Source organism: Spermophilus citellus (assembly GCF_964194105.1).
Source record: "Spermophilus citellus genome assembly, chromosome: 6".
Lineage (NCBI taxonomy): Eukaryota > Metazoa > Chordata > Mammalia > Rodentia > Sciuridae > Spermophilus > Spermophilus citellus.
In genome coordinates this window covers 117,165,622-117,185,721 of record NC_138187.1, presented here as the reverse complement: position 1 = coordinate 117,185,721, position 20,100 = coordinate 117,165,622, and the positions used below count along the sequence as shown (strand labels likewise).

The 20,100-nt window shown below is 35.0% G+C and overlaps 1 protein-coding gene across 1 annotated transcript in view; it reads left to right on the top strand.

The window, feature by feature from the left end:
• Nucleotides 1-20,100, top strand: part of IARS2 (isoleucyl-tRNA synthetase 2, mitochondrial) — a 61,972-nt gene that overhangs the window by 25,139 nt on the left and 16,733 nt on the right. Inside the window, exons 13-14 of the mRNA XM_081299130.1 lie at nucleotides 8,316-8,418; nucleotides 15,551-15,644. Of these exons, the coding sequence (XP_081155256.1) occupies nucleotides 8,316-8,418; nucleotides 15,551-15,644 (197 nt within the window). The remainder of the gene's footprint in view (nucleotides 1-8,315; nucleotides 8,419-15,550; nucleotides 15,645-20,100) is intronic.

Genomic DNA, 20,100 nt, shown 5'->3' with positions numbered 1-20,100 from the left:
ACCACTGAGCTACATCCTCAGCTCTTTTTATTTTTATTTATTTATTTTTTTGAGACAGGGTCTTGCCAAGTTGCTTAAGGCCTTGGTAAGTTGCTGAAGATGACCTTGAACTTGCAGTCCTCCTGCCTCAGCCTCTAGCGTAGCTGGGATAACAGACATGAGCCACCACGCCCAGCTTCTTATATATTTTAAACAAGATATTATAAAATAGCAATATTTTGGGTAAATGAAATATAAATTTCCAAAGGATTCATATTTCAACATATAAAACAAAAACTAGATTTGTTCCAGTATTGATAATTAGAAAGAAAGCTCTGTTTGATTCTATGAGAATTTATTGTGCTAGTTTAAAGTGTTGGGGATCCAAAGATCCCCACTGTTTAGGTAGGGAGCCTAAAATGTAATTTTACTTTAGGAATTACTTTACCAGTGAACTATATCCCCAGCACTTTTTATTTTTATTTTGAGGCACAATCTTGGTAAGTTGCTGAGTTTGGCCTCAAACTTGTGATCCTCCTGCCTCAGCCTCCCAAACTGCTGGGATTACAGGTGTGTGCCACCTTACCTGGCCTCCCTGTTAGCAGATGTGGGACAGGGAATATTTATCATTCCTTTGGGGAATACATTCTAGGTTTTCATTTTCTTTGAGTAATGTTTTAATATGGCTAAATTATGTTATAGCCTAAGTAAAGAGTTTGAATACATTTGTAAGTGTTTATACATTTAATTAATTGAGAACCCAGTGAAGAATTTGAGGGAATAGAGGCCAAGAAATAAAAGAGGAGTGTTGAGACTGTAGACGTAGATTTGAATGTCCCTACCTTGTCTCTCAAATTTTTGTGAAAAGGTTATACTTTTCATTGTCAATATTATCATTATTTCTTTAACAGTACTTCCATGATTGCATATATTTGAAGTGGTATTTTTTTTTTCAGTGTTAAAGATTTTTTTTTTTTAAGTCATCTGTAGGCACATATTGAATACTTTTTTTTGTTTGTTTGTGTATTTGTTATCTTTTGGTGCTGGAGATTGGTTGTTGATTGATTGTTGATTGTTGATTAAGTAGGTGAAATGTGAACTTCGTCAGAAAAACACAAACAAGTTGTTTCTTTTATATCATTTATATTTTTATTTGTTAATACATTTACATGGTTGTGTTAAAGATCTCTGTATCTGCCATTGTGTTGCTTCCATGGTATTAGTTGATTTCTAATTTTGAAGTAGAAGAGACATACAGAATATTGGCCTACAGAAGTGACAGACAAACTTAGTCATACTGTCTGTCAATTCATAGGTCATTTTCCTGTACACCATTTCTTAATGATGACTCAGATCCTCTTCCATTTTGACATTACACTTGAACTTAAGACAGTTGACATTCATTCTTAGTTATTTTGTCAGTTTTATAGAAGAGAAAGATTATCATTTTTCCTCCTTAAGTGAATGAGAATCAAGTAATCACAGTGTTGTATTCTTATGCCTTTGTATTGTAGCAAGTTGGTGACCATCAAAAGTAACAGCATCTCCACTGGAAATTCATACACAGTCCACATGGAGTTGCTGTTACACTTGATAATCCCACTCAGTGGTTTTTTTCCTTCTGTGGTGCTGAGGTGCAGCAGGGCTTGGCACATGCCAGGCAAAAACTCTACTGCAGAATTGCACCCCCATCCCTCCTCTGCCTTTCTTGATGAAAATGTATATATTATCTGTAAGTGTATTTTTTTCCCAAAATAAATTTTTAAATTTATGTTCTAAATGAGTTTAGAGACTGATTTGGTTTGAAAGTGATGTTTGATTCTGATTTGAATTAATGGTTTTATTAGCATTTTATATTCATTTGTATTTTATCAAGAAATGATTTCAGTTCTGACCTTAATGTCATTGGTCATTTTCTGCATTTGCAATATAATATCATTATGACTTAGATTAAAATCAGTTTCTAGTTAATAAAAACAATAATTTTTAGTATAAAAAAATTAGAAACATTGGCTTCATAGGCAGGAAAAAAGTTGACTGATTTTTTTTCAGTATTTCACATGATTGTTATCAACTTAATACTATAAATACCATGATTGTAATCAATTTACTGCTATTAATAGCATAGCTAACTTATGCATTTAGGAAACTGAACTTAAGCATTTAGGACGTTGACTTCTGGAAATTGTGAGAAATTTATAGAAACTGTCAAGGAATTTCCAATTTAATTTGAGTTTATCTGTTTTAATTTCAGATTTACAATAATAATGACACTTTGGTAGAAATTTTTGTTAATTAACTAAAATTTTCTCCAAAATTATTTCCTGTTACCTTTAAAACCTAATTGTAGGATTAGATTAAGTAAAGAATGCTTCCCTCCCAAATTTTATTGTGTTCTCAAATTAAATTTAGTAAACAAATATGAAGCAGTCTCTTACCTTATTCTTATTCCAGTAATTTGCAGAAGAAAAGTTCTCTTATAGCCCTTAATATTTTTGCTTATAAAAACAAAACAGAAAAACGGTGAAATGACAGCCAGTTTCTTCGTTACCTAGCCTTAAGACTGCTTAATTTCCAATAACATGCTAAATGAGCCTTCAGCTCAGTTGATAGTGAAGTTCAGAATGATTGGTTGGTGTTATAGTTGCTCATACTGCCTAGTGGGTTTTCACTGATTGAAATCTAGGAAGGGACACGTAATGCATGTGTTTAGATAAGGCCTTTGAGTAAAGTACAGAGTTTATGGTGGACTTATTGCTTTATGAAATACAGCATTAAAGTAGAAACATATAGATTATATAGTGAGTGATAAGTGGTTTCACCCACTTTTATCAACAGTAATTTATACTGACCTTTAAGCCATATGTTAACTGCGTGCTTGTGTTAAGTATAGGGTCTTATTAACAAAATTAAGGCTAGAATTTTTAAATTTCCAAGAGCAAATTTAGACTTTTTCCCTTGAAGAATATATAACATCATAGGGAAATTCTTATAAAATTGTTTTCAAAGATTTTAAAGCATGATCTCAGTTTTATTGTAAAAATAACCCTACTTCTGAGCTGGAATTGTAGTTCTGTGATAGTGCACTAGCCTAGCATGCATGAGGCCCTGATTTCAATCCCCAGCACCACAAAAAGAATAAGAACTTCTACTTCTCTGAGTATTTATCATAGGGAAATAAGAGGACTAATGTCTCTTGGTCTTTTGTACAAAGAAATATATGTACAATATATTTGTTTGTAAAGAAATATAGTATTATAAAAGAAGATTTAATCCAGTTCAGTTTTGGAAGAATGATTCTGCAGCCATAATGATTGTCTGGGTCCTTGGGTATGAAAATCAAACAAACAACCCGGCCACCATTTGGCAGTTCCAGACTTTTACCACAGCTCTATGGATACCCTCTTTGTATTCTTTGCACATGAATTTTGATTCATTTGGATTGTTATTTGTTATTATTATTAAGATCTGCATATTATAATTTTTTTCAGTTTTTATTATTTTTAGATCAAAAATCACATATATTTATTGATGGCATAAAATTTTCAAACATATGTTATGAAATGGCTAAATTGAGCTGATTAGTATGGTTTCTTTATTCTCTCATTCTAGAATTGTTTTTTTTTTTCTTTTTTCTTTTAAATGTAAGTAATTGTCTAAAATCTCAAAATAGAACTGAACTGGGACTGGGGTTGTAGTTCAGTGGTAGAGTACTTGCCAGGCATATGTAAGGCCCTGGGTTCAATCCTCCAGCACCACATAAATATAAATAAATAAATGAATAAAATAAAGCTATAAAAAAATAGAACTAAGAGGATGTGGCTCAGTGGTAGAGCACTTGCCTAGCATATGTGAGGCATGGGGTTCAATTCTCAACACTGCATATAAATAAATAAATAAAATAAAGGTCCACTGACAACTAAAAAAATATTTTAAAAAAACTGAATTTGCAGAGCATAATGCTTTGTAAAGCATACTTAGTAAATTTAATTTAGTACATGATTTATTTATTTATTTATGTATTTATTTATTGATTGATTGATTGTATTGGGGATTGAACCCAGGGGCACTTTACCATTGAGCCACATCCCCAGCCGTTTTAATTCCATTTTGAGTCAGGGTCTCCATAAGTTACTTAGGGCCTTGCTAAATTGCTGAGGCTGGCTTCAAACTTAGGATCCTTCTGCCTCAGCCTCCGAAGTTGCTGAAATTACAAGTATGGGCCATCATACCCAGCCAATACGTGATATTTTTCTATTTCATAATATAAAGTAAGGAGGTGAGTCTTGCTCTAAATGTTAGTGAGGCTTCCTCTATCAATGAGACAGAACTTATTATCCTTCTCAAAAATGTTTCATATTTCTTTTAGATATATTGAAAGCAATTTTCTTTTGTTCAGGTTTATATGCATATGTAATAAAATAAAATTTGGGCTATTTTTTGTATGTAGTTTTATTTACAGTAGTTTTTTGAAATCATATTTTAAAAGTTACTGCAGGATTAACATTGTATGATTAAATCACTTCTAAGAAAAACTAAAATAAAAACAAAAACCAAGCAATTTCTTTCTCACTTTATGGGTTTCAAGAAGTATTTTTAATTCGTAAATAAAAGATTTGTAAAATGCAAGATTAAAGATTGGGGGTTCCGCATCATAGTGCTTGAGTTATAATTGTGCATGAGTGAGGCCCTGGGTTTGATCCCCAGAACTGCAAAGGAAATAAAAAAAAAGCAAGATTATATTTCTTTGCATGTTAAAACATTGTGTTACTTTGTGTTACTTATCTGAGTGAATTTTAGTGAGACTAGAGGTAAATGACTAGTTAGGATTTTTGCAGTTGCCTTAGTAACATGTCAGGAGCAAAAAATGGAATCTTCCTTTCTTTGGTACTTTGATAAACTCAGTAAGATATGAAGGTATTATCAATAATGGTAAGGTATTTATGCTTCTTTAGATATGAGGACTTTTTCTCCTCTTAGAGTAAAATTTTTCACATACCCTTCTTGTCACAACTTCTCTCAGTGTTCGTAGAAACTGAAACTCAGGAAAAATAATAACTTTATTCCTGTCATTATCCATTAAGTCACAGGTAGTCCTGAGGCCTTTGGACTCATTTCTTGCTCTGTCAACACACTTATCTCCTGAGAATCCCTTGTTCCCTGATTTCATTTCTGTTCACGGTCTTTATTATACATGGGTAATAAGAGCCTTTTTGCCATTGCTTAGCAAATCCAAAGAGAAACAGTGTGAGTTCAGTGACAGTGGTGACTATAATAGATGAGTTAGAGACTCAGAATAAAGAAGTAAAAGGAGCCCTGAACCATGATTTGGGATACATACTTTTAAGGTCTAGTTTTGTTACTTGTTTAATCTCATTAATTACGAAATCCCAAATACAAAATGGGCAGCTGTATTGTAAATCCAATTAGTGCTTATAAAGGACTTTGAAAAATATAGCATGTACTAGACACACAAATGCTTTTGATTAATGATAATGTCAATCCTGTATCTCTACTTGCTAAGTTTACATGAAATCTGAATGCGTTACTTTTAATTTTATATTTTTTGTTTATTTTCAATATAAAACAATTTTGCTGTTTTCTGAAATTACCAATCTTGTAACATTTATATAAAGGATAAAGGGACACCAATGTATTTATTTTTATGGTATTGGGGATTGAACCCAGGGCCTCACACTTGCTAGGCATGTGCTCTACTACTAAGTTATATCCTCAGCTTTTATTTTATTTTGAGACAGGGTCTCTTTATATTGCCAGGATGTCCTCTAACTTGTGATCCTACTGCCTCAGCCTGGTAATACCCATTTTTAGAATCATTAATTTTTGATGAAAATTTCTTTTTTTTATTCCATTCTGCAGTTGAACCTATAGCCTCACCCATGCTAGGCAAGTACTCTATCACTGAGTTATATCCCAAACCTGAAAATTATATAATTTGTTTCAACAGTGCATTCTGCTGGAATTATGTGTGTGTATAAATGTACTTTGCTAGTATCTTTATCTTTTCTTTTTTTAGGGTTTTGTCCTCTCGGGTGTTAGATTTTCTCAGATTTTTATACCATAATATTATTCATATTTTCTTAACTGACAAAGTACTCTTTGCAAACTATAAATAGTAATATATAACTGAATGTTATTATCATATAACTAGGTTATTAGTACATAAAGTGCATAAAGTTTTTATGGTCTCATAGAATAAACGTTTATCTTTACTGTTGGAAGTCCATATAAAATGAGTGTAGCTATCTTAGAAACATGGAATTGTGCCCATTACATTCTTATTATCCATAACATTATAATTTCAATGTATCCTTCTAGAAAAATGCCAACTTAGTGACATTTTATAAGATTATTTAAGTTTTAACTTGTAGACATATTTAAATTATATTGCCCATTCAGTTTTTTGCTTCCTGCAATAATTTTTGTAAACATTTCATTGATGTGTGAATTAGCAGACCAACAGAAGTTAGATGATTTGTTCTACATAGTCATAATTAGTAAGACGCAGATGGAGATTTAGAACTTAATACTTTTTCCTGTTCACTATTTCCATTTCCATTAAGTCCTTTGGACCTATATTAAATTCTTAGTTACTGGGCTGGGTTGTGGATCAGTGGTAGAGTGCTTGTCTGGCAAGTATAAGGCCCTGAGTTTGATTCTTGGAACTGAGGGAAAAAAAAAACTATACACGCGCGCGCACACACACACACACACACATATATATAAAATGTTAATATAGTTGTGTGTTCTGGTATTTGATTAACATAAAATGAAACATCTAAATTTATCTGGTTTAAAATAATTATTTTAAGAAATAGCTAATGCTTATGTACATATAAAAATGAGTGAGGCATTCTTTGTTCCACGTTTTTTATATCCACCTAATTAATATTCATAATGAGGTTGGGGATATAAGTCAGTGGTAGAGCACATGCTTGCCTGAGGCCCTGGGTTTGATCCCTTGCACCACAAAAAAGTTAAAAATAGAAAATTTAATATTCATAATAAGTCTCTAAATGATGCTCTTTTTATTGCATTTTACAAATGAGGAAACCAAGGTTCATAATACTCAGTACCTTGCCCGGGGTTACATGTCTAGTAAGTGGGATAGAGCCAGAAATTAAACCCAAACTGTCTGACTTGAAGGTCCATGCTCTTGCCCATTGTATGTACCCTGACTAAAAGGAAAGCAACTAGAGGAAGCTATATAATATTAACAAAGATGTAATACAAATATTATATTAAAAGTATGTAATTGCTGTGAGTAGCTTTAGTATAAATTTTTTTCCTGGCTCTAATCTTCAAATAATTTATAACTATGTATCTTCACACAGTTATTCATTTGATATACAGTTATTGGCATTCTTCCATGTGATGGGTACTGTTTTGAAGTTTACATGTATGGTCTCATTTATTGCAGTTATTCTGAGGGACATATGTAGGCTCACTAAAATGTAAGTTCCATTAGGGCAGGGATCTCATCTGTTTTGTTAAGTGCAGTATCTCTAGTTCTAGAACACTGCTGAAGAAATTGGAGATGCTCAGTAGATTAAAAAAAATGAATTGGATTATTCTTCTTAACAGAGAGGAGAGCTGAATGTTAGAAGAGTTTTAGTTTTTGTACATGGTTGTGTCCATAGTGATGGAGAACAGAAGCCTAAATATCTGCTGTTGAAGTCTGTACTCTACTATGGCATTGCCTCTTACACAGGTGGATTTGAACTTAGTTCTGTGAGCAGGAAGGGAGCCCTTGAAAGTTTTTGAATGGAGAATTTGTGTAATCAAAAGCAGTTTAGGAATGCACCCATCTCAAGGTGTATCAGGTAAATAAAGGGATGAGAGTAGGGGAAATGTCAGATCATTGCATCAATCTAATATTGAAGCAGTAAGATTGCATTAATATGGTATCAATGGAAACAACTGTAATATTTCCAAGGTGGAACTGACTAAATTTGTTGGTTTAATTTGGCCAGAAATTGAAGGAGGCAGGGTAGTTAGGAGGTTTTGAGTATAGGTACTTAGATAGAAAATAGAAATGGGGAAATCATGAAATAGGAAATCATAAACTGAAATAGGCAGATCAGAAAATATCATAGTATATTAAAAGTATAGATCAGAAGAAATCTTTTTTTTTTCCTTTTATAGGGATATATGATTAATTTTACTTAATTAGTTTGAATTTAAATTATGGCAGCAGCCAGATAAGCATGTAGTTGAACTAAGGTTCAGGAAAAAGGAAAAGATATTGTAATTTTAAAATTTTATTATTCATTATTATAGTAAATTGAAAAATTCTTCCTTTTCCCCCAAAATAGCCAAACCATTGAACATATTATTAAACTAGTGGAACAACATGGCAGTGATATCTGGTGGACTCTTCCCCCTGAGCAACTTCTTCCAAAACAAGTCTTATCTCAGGTAAACTGCTATTTGTATTTGACAGCCTTTGTACGTTTTTCAAGACAATGACAACGTAAGAGTTCTTGGAATTAAAAGGTGTGATTATAATGTCATGTAAAGTTAATAAATTTATTTACTATGAATTCTAAGCAAATGCAGCTTGAACATTGGACATTTTGTTAGCAATGGAAACATAGTATTTAACAGAGCATGGAACAGTAAGGTCATTTATCTCTTTGGGAGCTAGGATTGATTTTTGACTGATTGGGTTGACTAAGTAGATAATTATGAGAGAACAGCCCCCAACATTGGTACATCAGGACTTTTTAGGATCTGATGTGGAGTTAACAGATCACATCACACATCAAAAAATCCACACTAGAAATTAATTTCAAGAACTTTTTAAAAAAACAGCAACTGGGCTGGGGATGTGGCTCAAGCGGTAGCGCGCTCGCCTGGCATGCGTGCGGCCCGGGTTCGATCCTCAGCACCACATACCAACAAAGATGTTGTGTCCGCCGAGAACTAAAAAATAAACATTAAAAAATTGTCTCTCTCTCTCTCTCTCTCTCTCTCTCTCTCTCTCTGTCTCTCTTCCTCTATCACTCGCTCTTTAAAAAAAAAATTTAAAAAAAAAAAAAAAAAAAAAACAAAAACAGCAACTATTTTACTACATTGGTAGATGTATGTAACTAAGTGGCCATAGTCACTTTTACATGCAAATGGCGAGAGTTGTAACTGAACTGTAAAATGCTTAAAAATGTTTAGATGTTATTGAAAAATGTGAATTGAATGTCTGTTTTTCACTTTCTTTTTTTTTTAATTGTTGGTCGTTCAAAACATTACATAGTTCTTAATATATCATATTTCACAATTTGATTTAAGTGGGTTATGAACTCCCATTTTTACCCCGTATACAAATTGCTGTATCACATCAGTTACACTTCCATTGATTTACATATTGCCATTCTAGTGTCTGATGTATTCTGCTGTCTATCCTATTCTCTACTATCCCCCCCCCTTTCCCTCCCCTCCCCTCCCCTCTTCTCTCTCTACCCCCTCTACTGTAAATCATTTCTTCCACTTGTATTATTCTTCTCTTACCCCTCATTTCCTCTTATATGTAATTTTGTAAAACCCTGAGGATCACCTTCCATTTCCATGCAATTTCCCTTCTCTCTCCCTTTCACTCCCACCTCTCATCCCTGTTTAATGTTAATCTTCTTCTCAAGCTCTTCGTCCCTACCCTGTCCTTGGTTACTCCCCTTATATCAAAGAAGTCATTTGGCATTTGTTTTTTAAGGATTGGCTAGCTTCGCTTAGCATAATCTGCTCTAATGCCATCCATTTCCCTCCAAATTCTATGATTTTGTCATTTCTTTTTTTTTTTTTTTTGATTTTGTCATTTCTTAATGCAGAGTAATACTCCATTGTGTATAAATGCCACATTTTTTTTATCCATTCATCTATTGAAGGGCATCTAGGTTGGTTCCACAATCTTGCTATCGTGAATTGTGCTGCTATGAACATCGATGTAGCAGTGTCCCTGTAGCATGCTCTTATTAGGTCTTTAGGGAATAGACCGAGAAGGGGAATAGCTGGGTCAAATGGTGGTTCCATTCCCAGCTTTCCAAGAAATCTCCATACTGCTTTCCAAATTGGCTGCACCAATTTGCAGTCCCACCAACAATGAACAAGTGTACCCTTTTCCCCGCATCCTGCCCAGCACTTGTTGTTGTTGGACTTCATAATGGCTGCCAATCTTACTGGAGTGAGATGGTATCTTAGGGTGGTTTTGATTTGCATTTCTCTGACTGCTAGCAACGGTGAGCATTTTTTCATGTACTTATTGATTGATTGTATGTCCTCCTCTGAGAAGTGTCTGTTCAGGTCCTTGGCCCATTTGTTGATTGGGTTATTTGTTATCTTATTGTCTAATTTTTTGAGTTCTTTGTATACTCTGGATATTAGGGCTCTATCTGAAGTGTGTGGAGTAAAGGTTTGTTCCCAGGATGTAGGCTCCCTGTTTACCTCTCTTATTGTTTCTTTTGCTGAGAAAAAACTTTTTAGTTTGAGTAAGTCCCATTTGTTGATTCTAGTTGTTAACTCTTGTGCTATGGGTGTCCTATTGAGGAATTTGGAGCCCGACCCCACAGTATGTAGATCATAGCCAACTTTTTCTTCTATCAGACGCCGTGTCTCTGATTTAATATCAAGCTCCTTGATCCATTTTGAGTTAACTTTTGTGCATGGCAAGAGAAAGGGATTCAGTTTCATTTTGATGCAAATGGATTTCCAGTTTTCCCAGCACCATTTGTTGAAGATGCTATCCTTCCTCCATTGCATGCTTTTAGCCCCTTTATCAAATATAAGATAGTTGTAGTTTTGTGGATTGGTTACTGTGTCCTCTATTCTGTACCATTGGTCCACCCGCCTGTTTTGGTACCAGTACCATGCTGTTTTTGTTACTATTGCTCTGTAGTATAGTTTGAAGTCTGGTATCGCTATACCGCCTGATTCACACTTCCTGCTTAGCATTCTTTTTGCTATTCTGGGTCTTTTATTATTCCATATGAATTTCATGATTGTTTTATCTATTTCTACAAGAAATGCTGTTGGGATTTTGATTGGCATTGCATTGAACTTATAGAGAACTTTTGGTAATATCGCCATTCTGATGATGTTAGTTCTGCCTATCCAAGAACAGGGTATATTTTTCCATCTTCTAAGGTCTTCTTCTATATCTCTCTTTAGGGTTCTGTAGTTTTCATTGTATAAGTCTTTCACCTCTTTTGTTAGGTTGATTCCCAAGTATTTTTTTTTTTTTTTTTAGGATATTGTGAATGGAGTAGTTGTCCTCATTTCCGTTTCAGAGGATTTGTCGCTGATATACAGGAATGCCTTTGATTTATGCATGTTGATTTTATATCCTGCCACTTTGCTGAATTCATGTATTAGCTCTAATAGTTTCTTTGTAGACCCTTTTGGGTCTGCTAGGTATAGAATCATGTCATCTGCAAATAGTGATAATTTAAGTTCTTCTTTTCCTATTTTTATGCCTTTAATTTCTTTCATCTGTCTAATTGCTCTGGCCAGTGTTTCGAGGACTATGTTGAACAGAAGTGGTGAGAGAGGGCATCCCTGTCTTGTTCCAGATTTTAGAGGGAATACCTTCAATTTTTCTCCATTCAGAATGATGCTGGCCTGTGGCTTATCATAGATTGCTTTTACAATGTTGAGGTATGATCCTGTTATCCCTAATTTTTCTAGAGTTTTGAACATAAAGGGATGCTGTACTTTGTCGAATGCTTTTTCTGCATCTATCGAGATGATCATATGGTTCTTATTTTTAAGTCTATTGATGTGGTGAATAACATTTATTGATTTCCATATATTGAACCAGCCTTGCATCCCAGGGATGAATCCTACTTGATCATGGTGTATAATTTTTTTGATATGTTTTTGAATCCGATTTGCCAGAATTTTATTGAGGATTTTTGCATCTAGGTTCATTAGAGATATTGGTCTGTAGTTTTCTTTCTTTGAAGTGTCTTTGTCTGGTTTAGGCATCAGGGTGATGTTGGCCTCATAGAATGTATTTGGAAGTTCTCCCTCTTTTTCTATTTCCTGAAATAGCTTGAAAAGTATTGGTGTTAGTTCCTCTTTAAAGGTTTTGTAAAACTCTGCTGTATACCCATCCAGTCCTGGGCTTTTCTTAGTTGGTAGTCTTTTGATGGTTTCTTCTATTTCCTCAATTGTTATTGGTCTGTTTAGGTTGTCTATATCCTCCTGACTCAATCTGGGCAGATCATATGACTTAAGAAATTTATCGATGCCTTCACTATCTTCTATTTTATTGGAGTATAAGGATTCAAAATAATTTCTGATTATCTTCTGTATTTCTGAAGTGTCTGTTGTGATATTGCCTTTTTCATCCCATATACTAGTAATTTGAGTTCTCTCTCTTCTTCTCTTCGTTAGCATGGCTAAGGGTCTGTCGATTTTATTTATTTTTTCAAAGAACCAACTTTTAGTTTTGTCAATTTTTTCAATTGTTTCTTTTGTTTCGATTTCATTAATTTCAGCTCTGATTTTAATTATTTCTTTTTTTTTTAATTATTTCTTGCCTTCTACTTCTTTTGCTGTTGTTTTGCTCTTGTTTTTCTAGGATTTTGAGATGAAGTATGAGATCATTTATTTGTTGGTTTTTTCTTTTTTTAAGGAATGAACTCCAAGCAATGAATTTTCCTCTTAGAACTGCTTTCAATGTGTCCCATAGATTCCGATATGTTGTGTCTGTGTTTTCATTTAACTCTAAGAATTTTTTAATTTCCTCCTTGATGTCTTCTAAAACCCATTGATCATTCAGTAACCTATTGTTCATTCTCCAAGTGATGCATGATTTTTCCTTCCTTCTTTTATCGTTGATTTTCAGTTTCATTCCATTATGATCAGATAGGATGCATGGTATTATCTCTACTCCTTTGTATTTCTAAGAGTTGCCCTGTGACATAATATATGATCTATTTTTGAGAAGGATCCATGTGCTGCTGAGAAAAAAGTGTAACTGCTTGATGTTGGGTGGTATATTCTATATATGTCAATTAACTCTAGGTTATTAATTGTGTTATTGAGTTCTATAGTTTCCTTATTTAACTTTTGTTTGGAAGATCTGTCCAGTGGTGAGAGAGGTGTGTTGAAGTCTCCCATGATTATTGTATGGTGGTCTATTAGACTCTTGAATTTGAGAAGAGTTTGCTTGATGAACATAGCTGCACCATTGTTTGGGGCATATATATTTATGATTGTTATGTCTTGTTGGTATATGGTTCCCTTGAGCAGTATGTAGTGTCCCTCTTTATCCCTTTTGATTAACTTTGGCTTGAAATCTATTTTATTAGATATGAGTATGGACACTCCTGCTTGTTTCCGCAGTCCATATGAGTGATATGATTTTTTCCAACCTTTCACCTTCAGTCTATGTGTATCTTTTCCTATCAAATGTGTCTCCTGTAGGCAGCATATTGTTGGGTCTTGTTTTGTGATCCATTCAACTAGCCTGTGTCTCTTAATTGGTGAGTTTAAGCCATTAACATTTAGGGTTTTTATTGAGATATGGTTTGTTCTTCCAGCCATATTTGTTTATTAATGTTACTAAACCTGATTTGTTTTCCTCTTTGATTACTTTCCCCCCTTTACTGTCCTACCTCCCACTGTTGGTTTTCATTGTTATTTTCCATTTCCTCTTCCTGTAATGTTTTGCCAAGGATTTTTGGAAGAGATGGTTTTCTAGCTGCAAATTCTTTTAACTTTTGTTTATCGTGGAAGGTTTTAATTTCATCTTCCATCCTGAAACTTAATTTCGCCGGATACATGATTCTTGGTTGGAACCCATTTTCTTTCAGTGTTTGAAATATGTCATTCCAGGATCTTCTAGCTTTCAGAGTCTGTGTTGAGAGATCAGCTGTTATCCTGATTGGTTTACCCCTAAATGTAATCTGCTTCCTTTCTCTTGTAGCTTTTAAAATTCTCTCCTTATTCTGTATGTTGGGCATCTTCATTATAATGTGTCTAGGTGTGGATCTCTTATGATTTTGCACATTCGCCGTCCTGTAGGCTTCTAGGATTTGGGATTCTGTCTCATTCTTCAAGTCTGGGAAGTTTTCTCATATTATTTCATTGAACAGATTGTTTATTCCTTTGCTTTGGAGCTCTGTGCCTTCCTGTATCCCAATGACTCTTAAGTTTGGTCTTTTAATGTTATCCCATATTTCTTGGATGTTCTGCTCATGGTTTCTTAGCAGTCTTGCTGAGCTGTCTATGTTCTTTTCAAGTTGAAATACTTTGTCTTCATTGTCTGATGTTCTATCTTCTACGTGATCTACTCTGCTGGTAGTATTCTCAATTGAGTTTTTAAGTTGGTTTATTGCTTCCTGCATTTCTAGGATTTCTATTTGTTTGTTTTTTATTACCTCTATCTCCCTGTGTAATTGATCTTTTGCTTCCTGGATTTGTTTATGTAGTTCCTTGTCAAAGTGATCTTTCATTGTCTGATTTTGCTGTCTCATGTCTTCCTTGAGACTCCAGATCATCTGAAGCGTGTATATCCTGAACTCTTTATCTGACATTCCATCTGTTGCAGCTATTACCTCTTCTAAAGTTGAGTTGACCTGCATTGCTTGTGGTCCTTTCTTTCCTTGTCTTTTCATACTGCTCGCGTTTCTTTCTGCTTGGTGAAACTGTTGTGTTTTTGAAATTTTCCCCCTATTTATTTATATTGCTCTTGTATAGTTGAAAAATCTCCCTTGCAGGGCAGGTAGTGGCTGTGATCCTTCTCCAATTGGGGTTATCTGTCTACCACGCTGGCGGGCCGCTAGGTCTGCTCTGCCCGTCGGTCGCAGGTCTGCCTACCCTGCAGGAGTGTGGGGCAGCTCTGCCACTTTGGAGGTTGCTGGGCCTGACCTGCTGGTGGGTCGCAGGTCCGCCTACCTTGCAGGTGCAGGGGGAGGGGGCGGCTCCGCCCCTTAGCAGGCCGCTGGGCCTGAGCTGGGCCTGATCTGTTGGTTGTCACAGTTCTGCCTACCTTGCAGGCACTGGGGGAGGGGGCGGGCCTGCCCCTCAGCAGGCCGCTGAACCTGTTCTGCTGGTGGGTCGCAGGTCCGCCTACACTGCAGGCGCGTGGGGCAGCTCTGTCACTCTGCAGGTTGCTGGGCCTGACCTGCTGGTGGGTTGCATGTCCGCCTACCTTGCAGGTGCAGGGGGAGGGGGAGTCTCCGCCCCTCAGCAGGCTGCTGGGCCTGATCTGCCAGTGGTCACAGTTCTGCCTACCTTGCAGGCACTGGGGGAGGGGGCGGGCCTGCCCCTCAGCAGGCCGCTGGACCTGTTCTGCTAGTGGGTCGCAGGTCCGCCTACCCTTCACTTTCTTTTTTTAAAAATATTTATTTTTTAGTTTTAGGTGGGCACAATATCTTTATTTTACATTTATGTGGTGCTGAGGATCGAACCCAGTGCCCCATGCATTGTAGGCGAGCACTCTACCACTGGACCACAATCATAGCCCATGTTTTTCACTTTCTTAAAATTCTTTGGGTACTTAGTGGCTATATTATGATCTTTGTAAAATTAAAATGCTTTTGCACTATCTTATTAGGTTGGTGGTCCTGATGCTTTGGAATATGTGCCAGGTCAGGATATTTTGGACATCTGGTTTGACAGCGGAACTTCATGGTCTTATGTTCTTCCAGGTAAGTTTTTAAAAATAGATTATATGCCAATTGGGAAGTTTTGAAAACACAGAAATGTTACTTAGAAGAGATCTGTAACCAAAGACTTTTGTTTGCTTTATAAGAAGTAGATCTTCTATTATAACATAATTGTAGACCTAGAAGGATCCTTTGGCAGTCATGTGATCCAATGATTTCCAAAGTTTTTGTTTTTTTGCTTGTGTGATTTTCAAGGTGAAATTTTAAGTAGAATCTTAGTACATTAGATAGATGGAAAAGAATAGGAATTTTCTCCTCCTTGTAACTGGCTAATTCTCCTTGGTTTGTATAGCAATCTGAAAGCATCCAGTTTCATAAAATAAAGTTTGGAAATCCCTGAAGTAGTCTGATGCCATCATTTTTTAGAAGAGAAAATGAGATTGAATTAGAGCCAGATTAAGTGGAACTTGAGCTGATATTCAATTCTCATTCTTCCACACTGCATTGACCCTTTCACATTTTTCCTCTTCTTTATAGAAATAACAGACTAATAATTTACCTACCTCATAGTTAGGGTCAATTTTGACTCATTGTATAAAGATAAAGAAGAGACCATGGACAAAAATTAGAAGAGCACAGTAGTAGAAGGCACACCTTAGAAGATGTGTGGAGATATTTGACAGCAATATCCTTAAGGATACGGCATGTAAAGTTGGACATAAGAGTAAAAAAACGAGCCTTGTCAGCACTGTGAAATTAAAGATGGGGCTGCAGAGTTCAGAGCTCAATGATGGATCAGATAGCTTTGCTTGGGGAATGTGGGGAGAATAGCTCACTGTACAAATTGGCCATTGTTAAAGGTATTGAAAGGACTTACCCTCAAGTTTTACGTGAAATATACTTCTGACACTGGGCTTCACTGATGAAAGCCCAGAAGTATGATTCCTATTCCATAAATATAGGTAAATATATTTCTTTTATTTGGACCTTTCTTTCAGCTTAGGAAATATGAAAAAAATGCATGTAAATGCATGTTTATTCTCTGATAACTAAAATGTATATAATAATTCATAATGCACAAATATATTACATTAATTTTTATATAATAATTTTCAATAGTATTATTTGATAATTATTTTTCTCAAAGTGTATATGAGAGAAAATATTGCAAGTTTAGGTACTTTGTTTTTGTGCATTATATAGAAAATTTAGGCAAATGACACTGCTCATGGCAGATTATATAGCAGCAGAAAGATGAGTTTCCTGCTAGCATGTTTGGGGCAGCACCCTGAATTCTAGGAAAGAGTGCCAAAGGTAAAGCTGCTTATGGAATGTATTTCAAAAGTCATTCACTGCTTTGTTCTTTCTTCTAGCAGCCTTGCTTTATTTCTCAAGTAGTTCTGTTATTAATGTTGCAAGTGCTGGACCCATTAACTGGGCTGTAAACTGCACAAAACTGTCATTAAAACTTGCATGCTGTTGTTGAGTGCTGAATTTAGTCATACTGTTTCTCTTTGTTGTTGTTGTTCTGCTAGGGATTAACCCAAGGCCTCATGAATGCTGCACAAGTGTTCTACTATTGAACCAGTCCCTAGTTTGTGTTCCTTTTCCTCTTTTTTTTTCTTTTTCTTTTTTTACTACTGGGGATAATAACACAGGGGCACTTTACCACTGAGCCACATTCCCAGCCCCTTTTTAATTTTTTTCCTATTTGAGACAAGGTCTTACTAAATTGCTGAGGGCCTTGGTAAATAGCTGAGGCTGGTCTCAGGCTTGCAATCCTCCTGATTCAGCCTCCGAAGTTGTTGAATTCTAGGTGTACACTGCCACACCTGGTTTAGTGTGTGATCTTCTTAACCAAATAATTTTGACCATGACAAATTTTTTATTAAGTTAAATTAGAGGTAAAATTGTACCTATTTAATGAATCATTTTTTTGCTTTCCTGTTGTATTTAAGTAATTGACTTCGAAGAAAATTCATTTGTCATTTAAATATATATGATGTACCTAATCTTAGGCTGTAGTTTCTACTTTGTTAACTCATTATCTCTTCTCAATAAAAACCTTAAAAGATAAATCAATAAGAAGTACAATACTCAGGTAACATTTGATTCTATTTTCCTCCCATTTATTTCATGATAAGAATCTCAAGATAGGCAGAAAGTGTAGTGGGGAAGAGAGCCAGGTACTAGGTGAATTCATAGTTTGAAAGTCCATAAAGTTTTTTTTTTTAAAGTCACCTACTTTTCTGAGAAGTGTTAACTGTAATTTTCGTTCTCAAATGTAAAATGAGTCAATGTATATTTCTTTGAGAGTACATTATTACAAAACAAGCTGAGCTTTCTTTGAGCCTAATTTTAGCTGTTAGTCTTTATTTGTATCTTCTACAAACTGAATTGATTAGTTAGCATACATAACTGGTTTTACTTTCTACTGATATGTTTTATAGCAGTGAAAGAGATTTGGCTTGTTAAGTTTTGACATCAGTTCAAGTACCTGTTTCCTTGTGAATTCAAAGTCAGTAAATTTGAAACATGAAAACTTTCTAAAAGGAAATGGCAGCCTGGGGCTGTGGCTCAGTGGTAGAGAGCTTGCCTCGCACGGGTGAGGCCCTGGGTTTGATCCTCAGCACTACATAAAAATAAATAAATAAAATAAAGGTATTGTGTCCATCTACAACTAAAAAAAAAAAAACATGTTATGTATGCTAACTAATCAAATTCAGTTTGTAGAAGATACAAATGAAGACTAACAGCTAAAATTAGGCTCAAAGAAAGCTCAGCTTGTTTTGTAATAATGTACTCTCAAAGAAATATGCATTGACTCATTTACATTTATCTTAAAAAATAAGATAAAAAAGGAAATGACATTTTTAAATGAATCATTTTATAGGTAAAAAGTGATACCTTTGTATCTAAAACATTGTGTAAACATTCACTGAAGGCATTAGTATGATTAAAAATATTTAATGTATGTGTGATTTAAATTTTTTTTTCCTTTTTTTGTATGTAGATGGACAGCTTGCCTTTTATTTATTTATTTTTATGTGATGCTGAGGATCAAATCCAGTGCCTCATACATGCTAGGCAAGCGCTCTCCTACTGAGCTACAACCCAGACCAGTAAACTTTATTTTTTAGAGTAATTTTAGGTTCTCAGCAAAATTGAACTAAAGGTACAGTTATCATGACTTACCCACTGACAGGCTATTCTCTCCCACTCTTAATACTCCACCAGAGTATTAAGTTACTTGCATTTGTTACAATAGATAAACCTATAATTAATTAATTTATTATTATTTTGTGTGTGTGTGTGTGTGTGTGTGTGTGTGTGTGTACCTGGGGATTGAACCCAGGACACTTTTTTTGCTGAGCTATACCTCTAGCAATTATTTATTTATTATTAATTTTTATTATTTTCAGGCTGCATCTCACTAAGTTGTCTGGACTGGCCTCAAACTTGTAATTCTCTTGCCTCAGCCTCCCCAATTGTTGGGATTATATGATGAGCCACAGTGCCCAGTGATAAATCTATCTTGATACCTTATTATCACCCAAAGCCCATAGTTTACACTAGGTTTACTCTTGGTGGTATATGTTCTGTGGGTTTAGAAGAATGTGCAATGGTATGTGCCTAGCCTTGTAATGTCATACAGAATAGTAACTACACCATCCCAAAACTCCTGGGTGCCACACCTATTCATCCTTCCCTCCATGCTGTTCTTTAGCAACCACTGATCTTCTTTGGGAAATTCCAGGATTGAATGCAGGGGTGTTCGACCCCTAAGCCCCATCCCCAATCCTTTTCATTTTTTAAATTTTGACACAGGGTCTCACCTTGCTGAGTTGCTCAGGGCCTCTCTAAGTTGCTGAGGCAGGCTTTGAACTTGTGATCCTCTGGCATCAGCTTCCTGAGTTGCTGGGATTACAGTGAGCCACTGTGCTTGGCAAGCATTGTTCTTTTTATTGTCTAAAAAGGTCTTTTTATAGGTTTACTTTTCCTGTGTCATAGTTGGGATCATACAGTATGTAGCCTTTTCACTTCATTTAATATACATCTAAGTTTCTTCCCTGTCTCTTCCTTATTGGATGGCTTATGTTTTTAGACTCTGATTAATATTCCATTGTCTAAATATACCATAGCTTATTTATTTGTTCACCTGTTAAATAATAGGGTTTTAAAATACTTATTCTACTTCCTTTTAATTTTTTTTATAGAGAAATAAATATAAATAGAGAAAAGAGGTCAGTTTTTTCAAACAAAATTAGACTAACAATTTAGATTTTTAAATAACTTCTTTTTAAAAAGTCACTTTTAAGGGCTTGTGCAATATTAAAGAGCTTAATTTCAAAATTTAATTATTACATTTCAGCATATATTTAGAGATTATTTTTGGTTTAAATTATTTTCAGTTGTTACACAGATTAAGCAGTAGTTTTGCCATATTTGCTTGTGTTAGTAATACAGTTTGTTTCCTTAGTTAAATACAATAATCTTG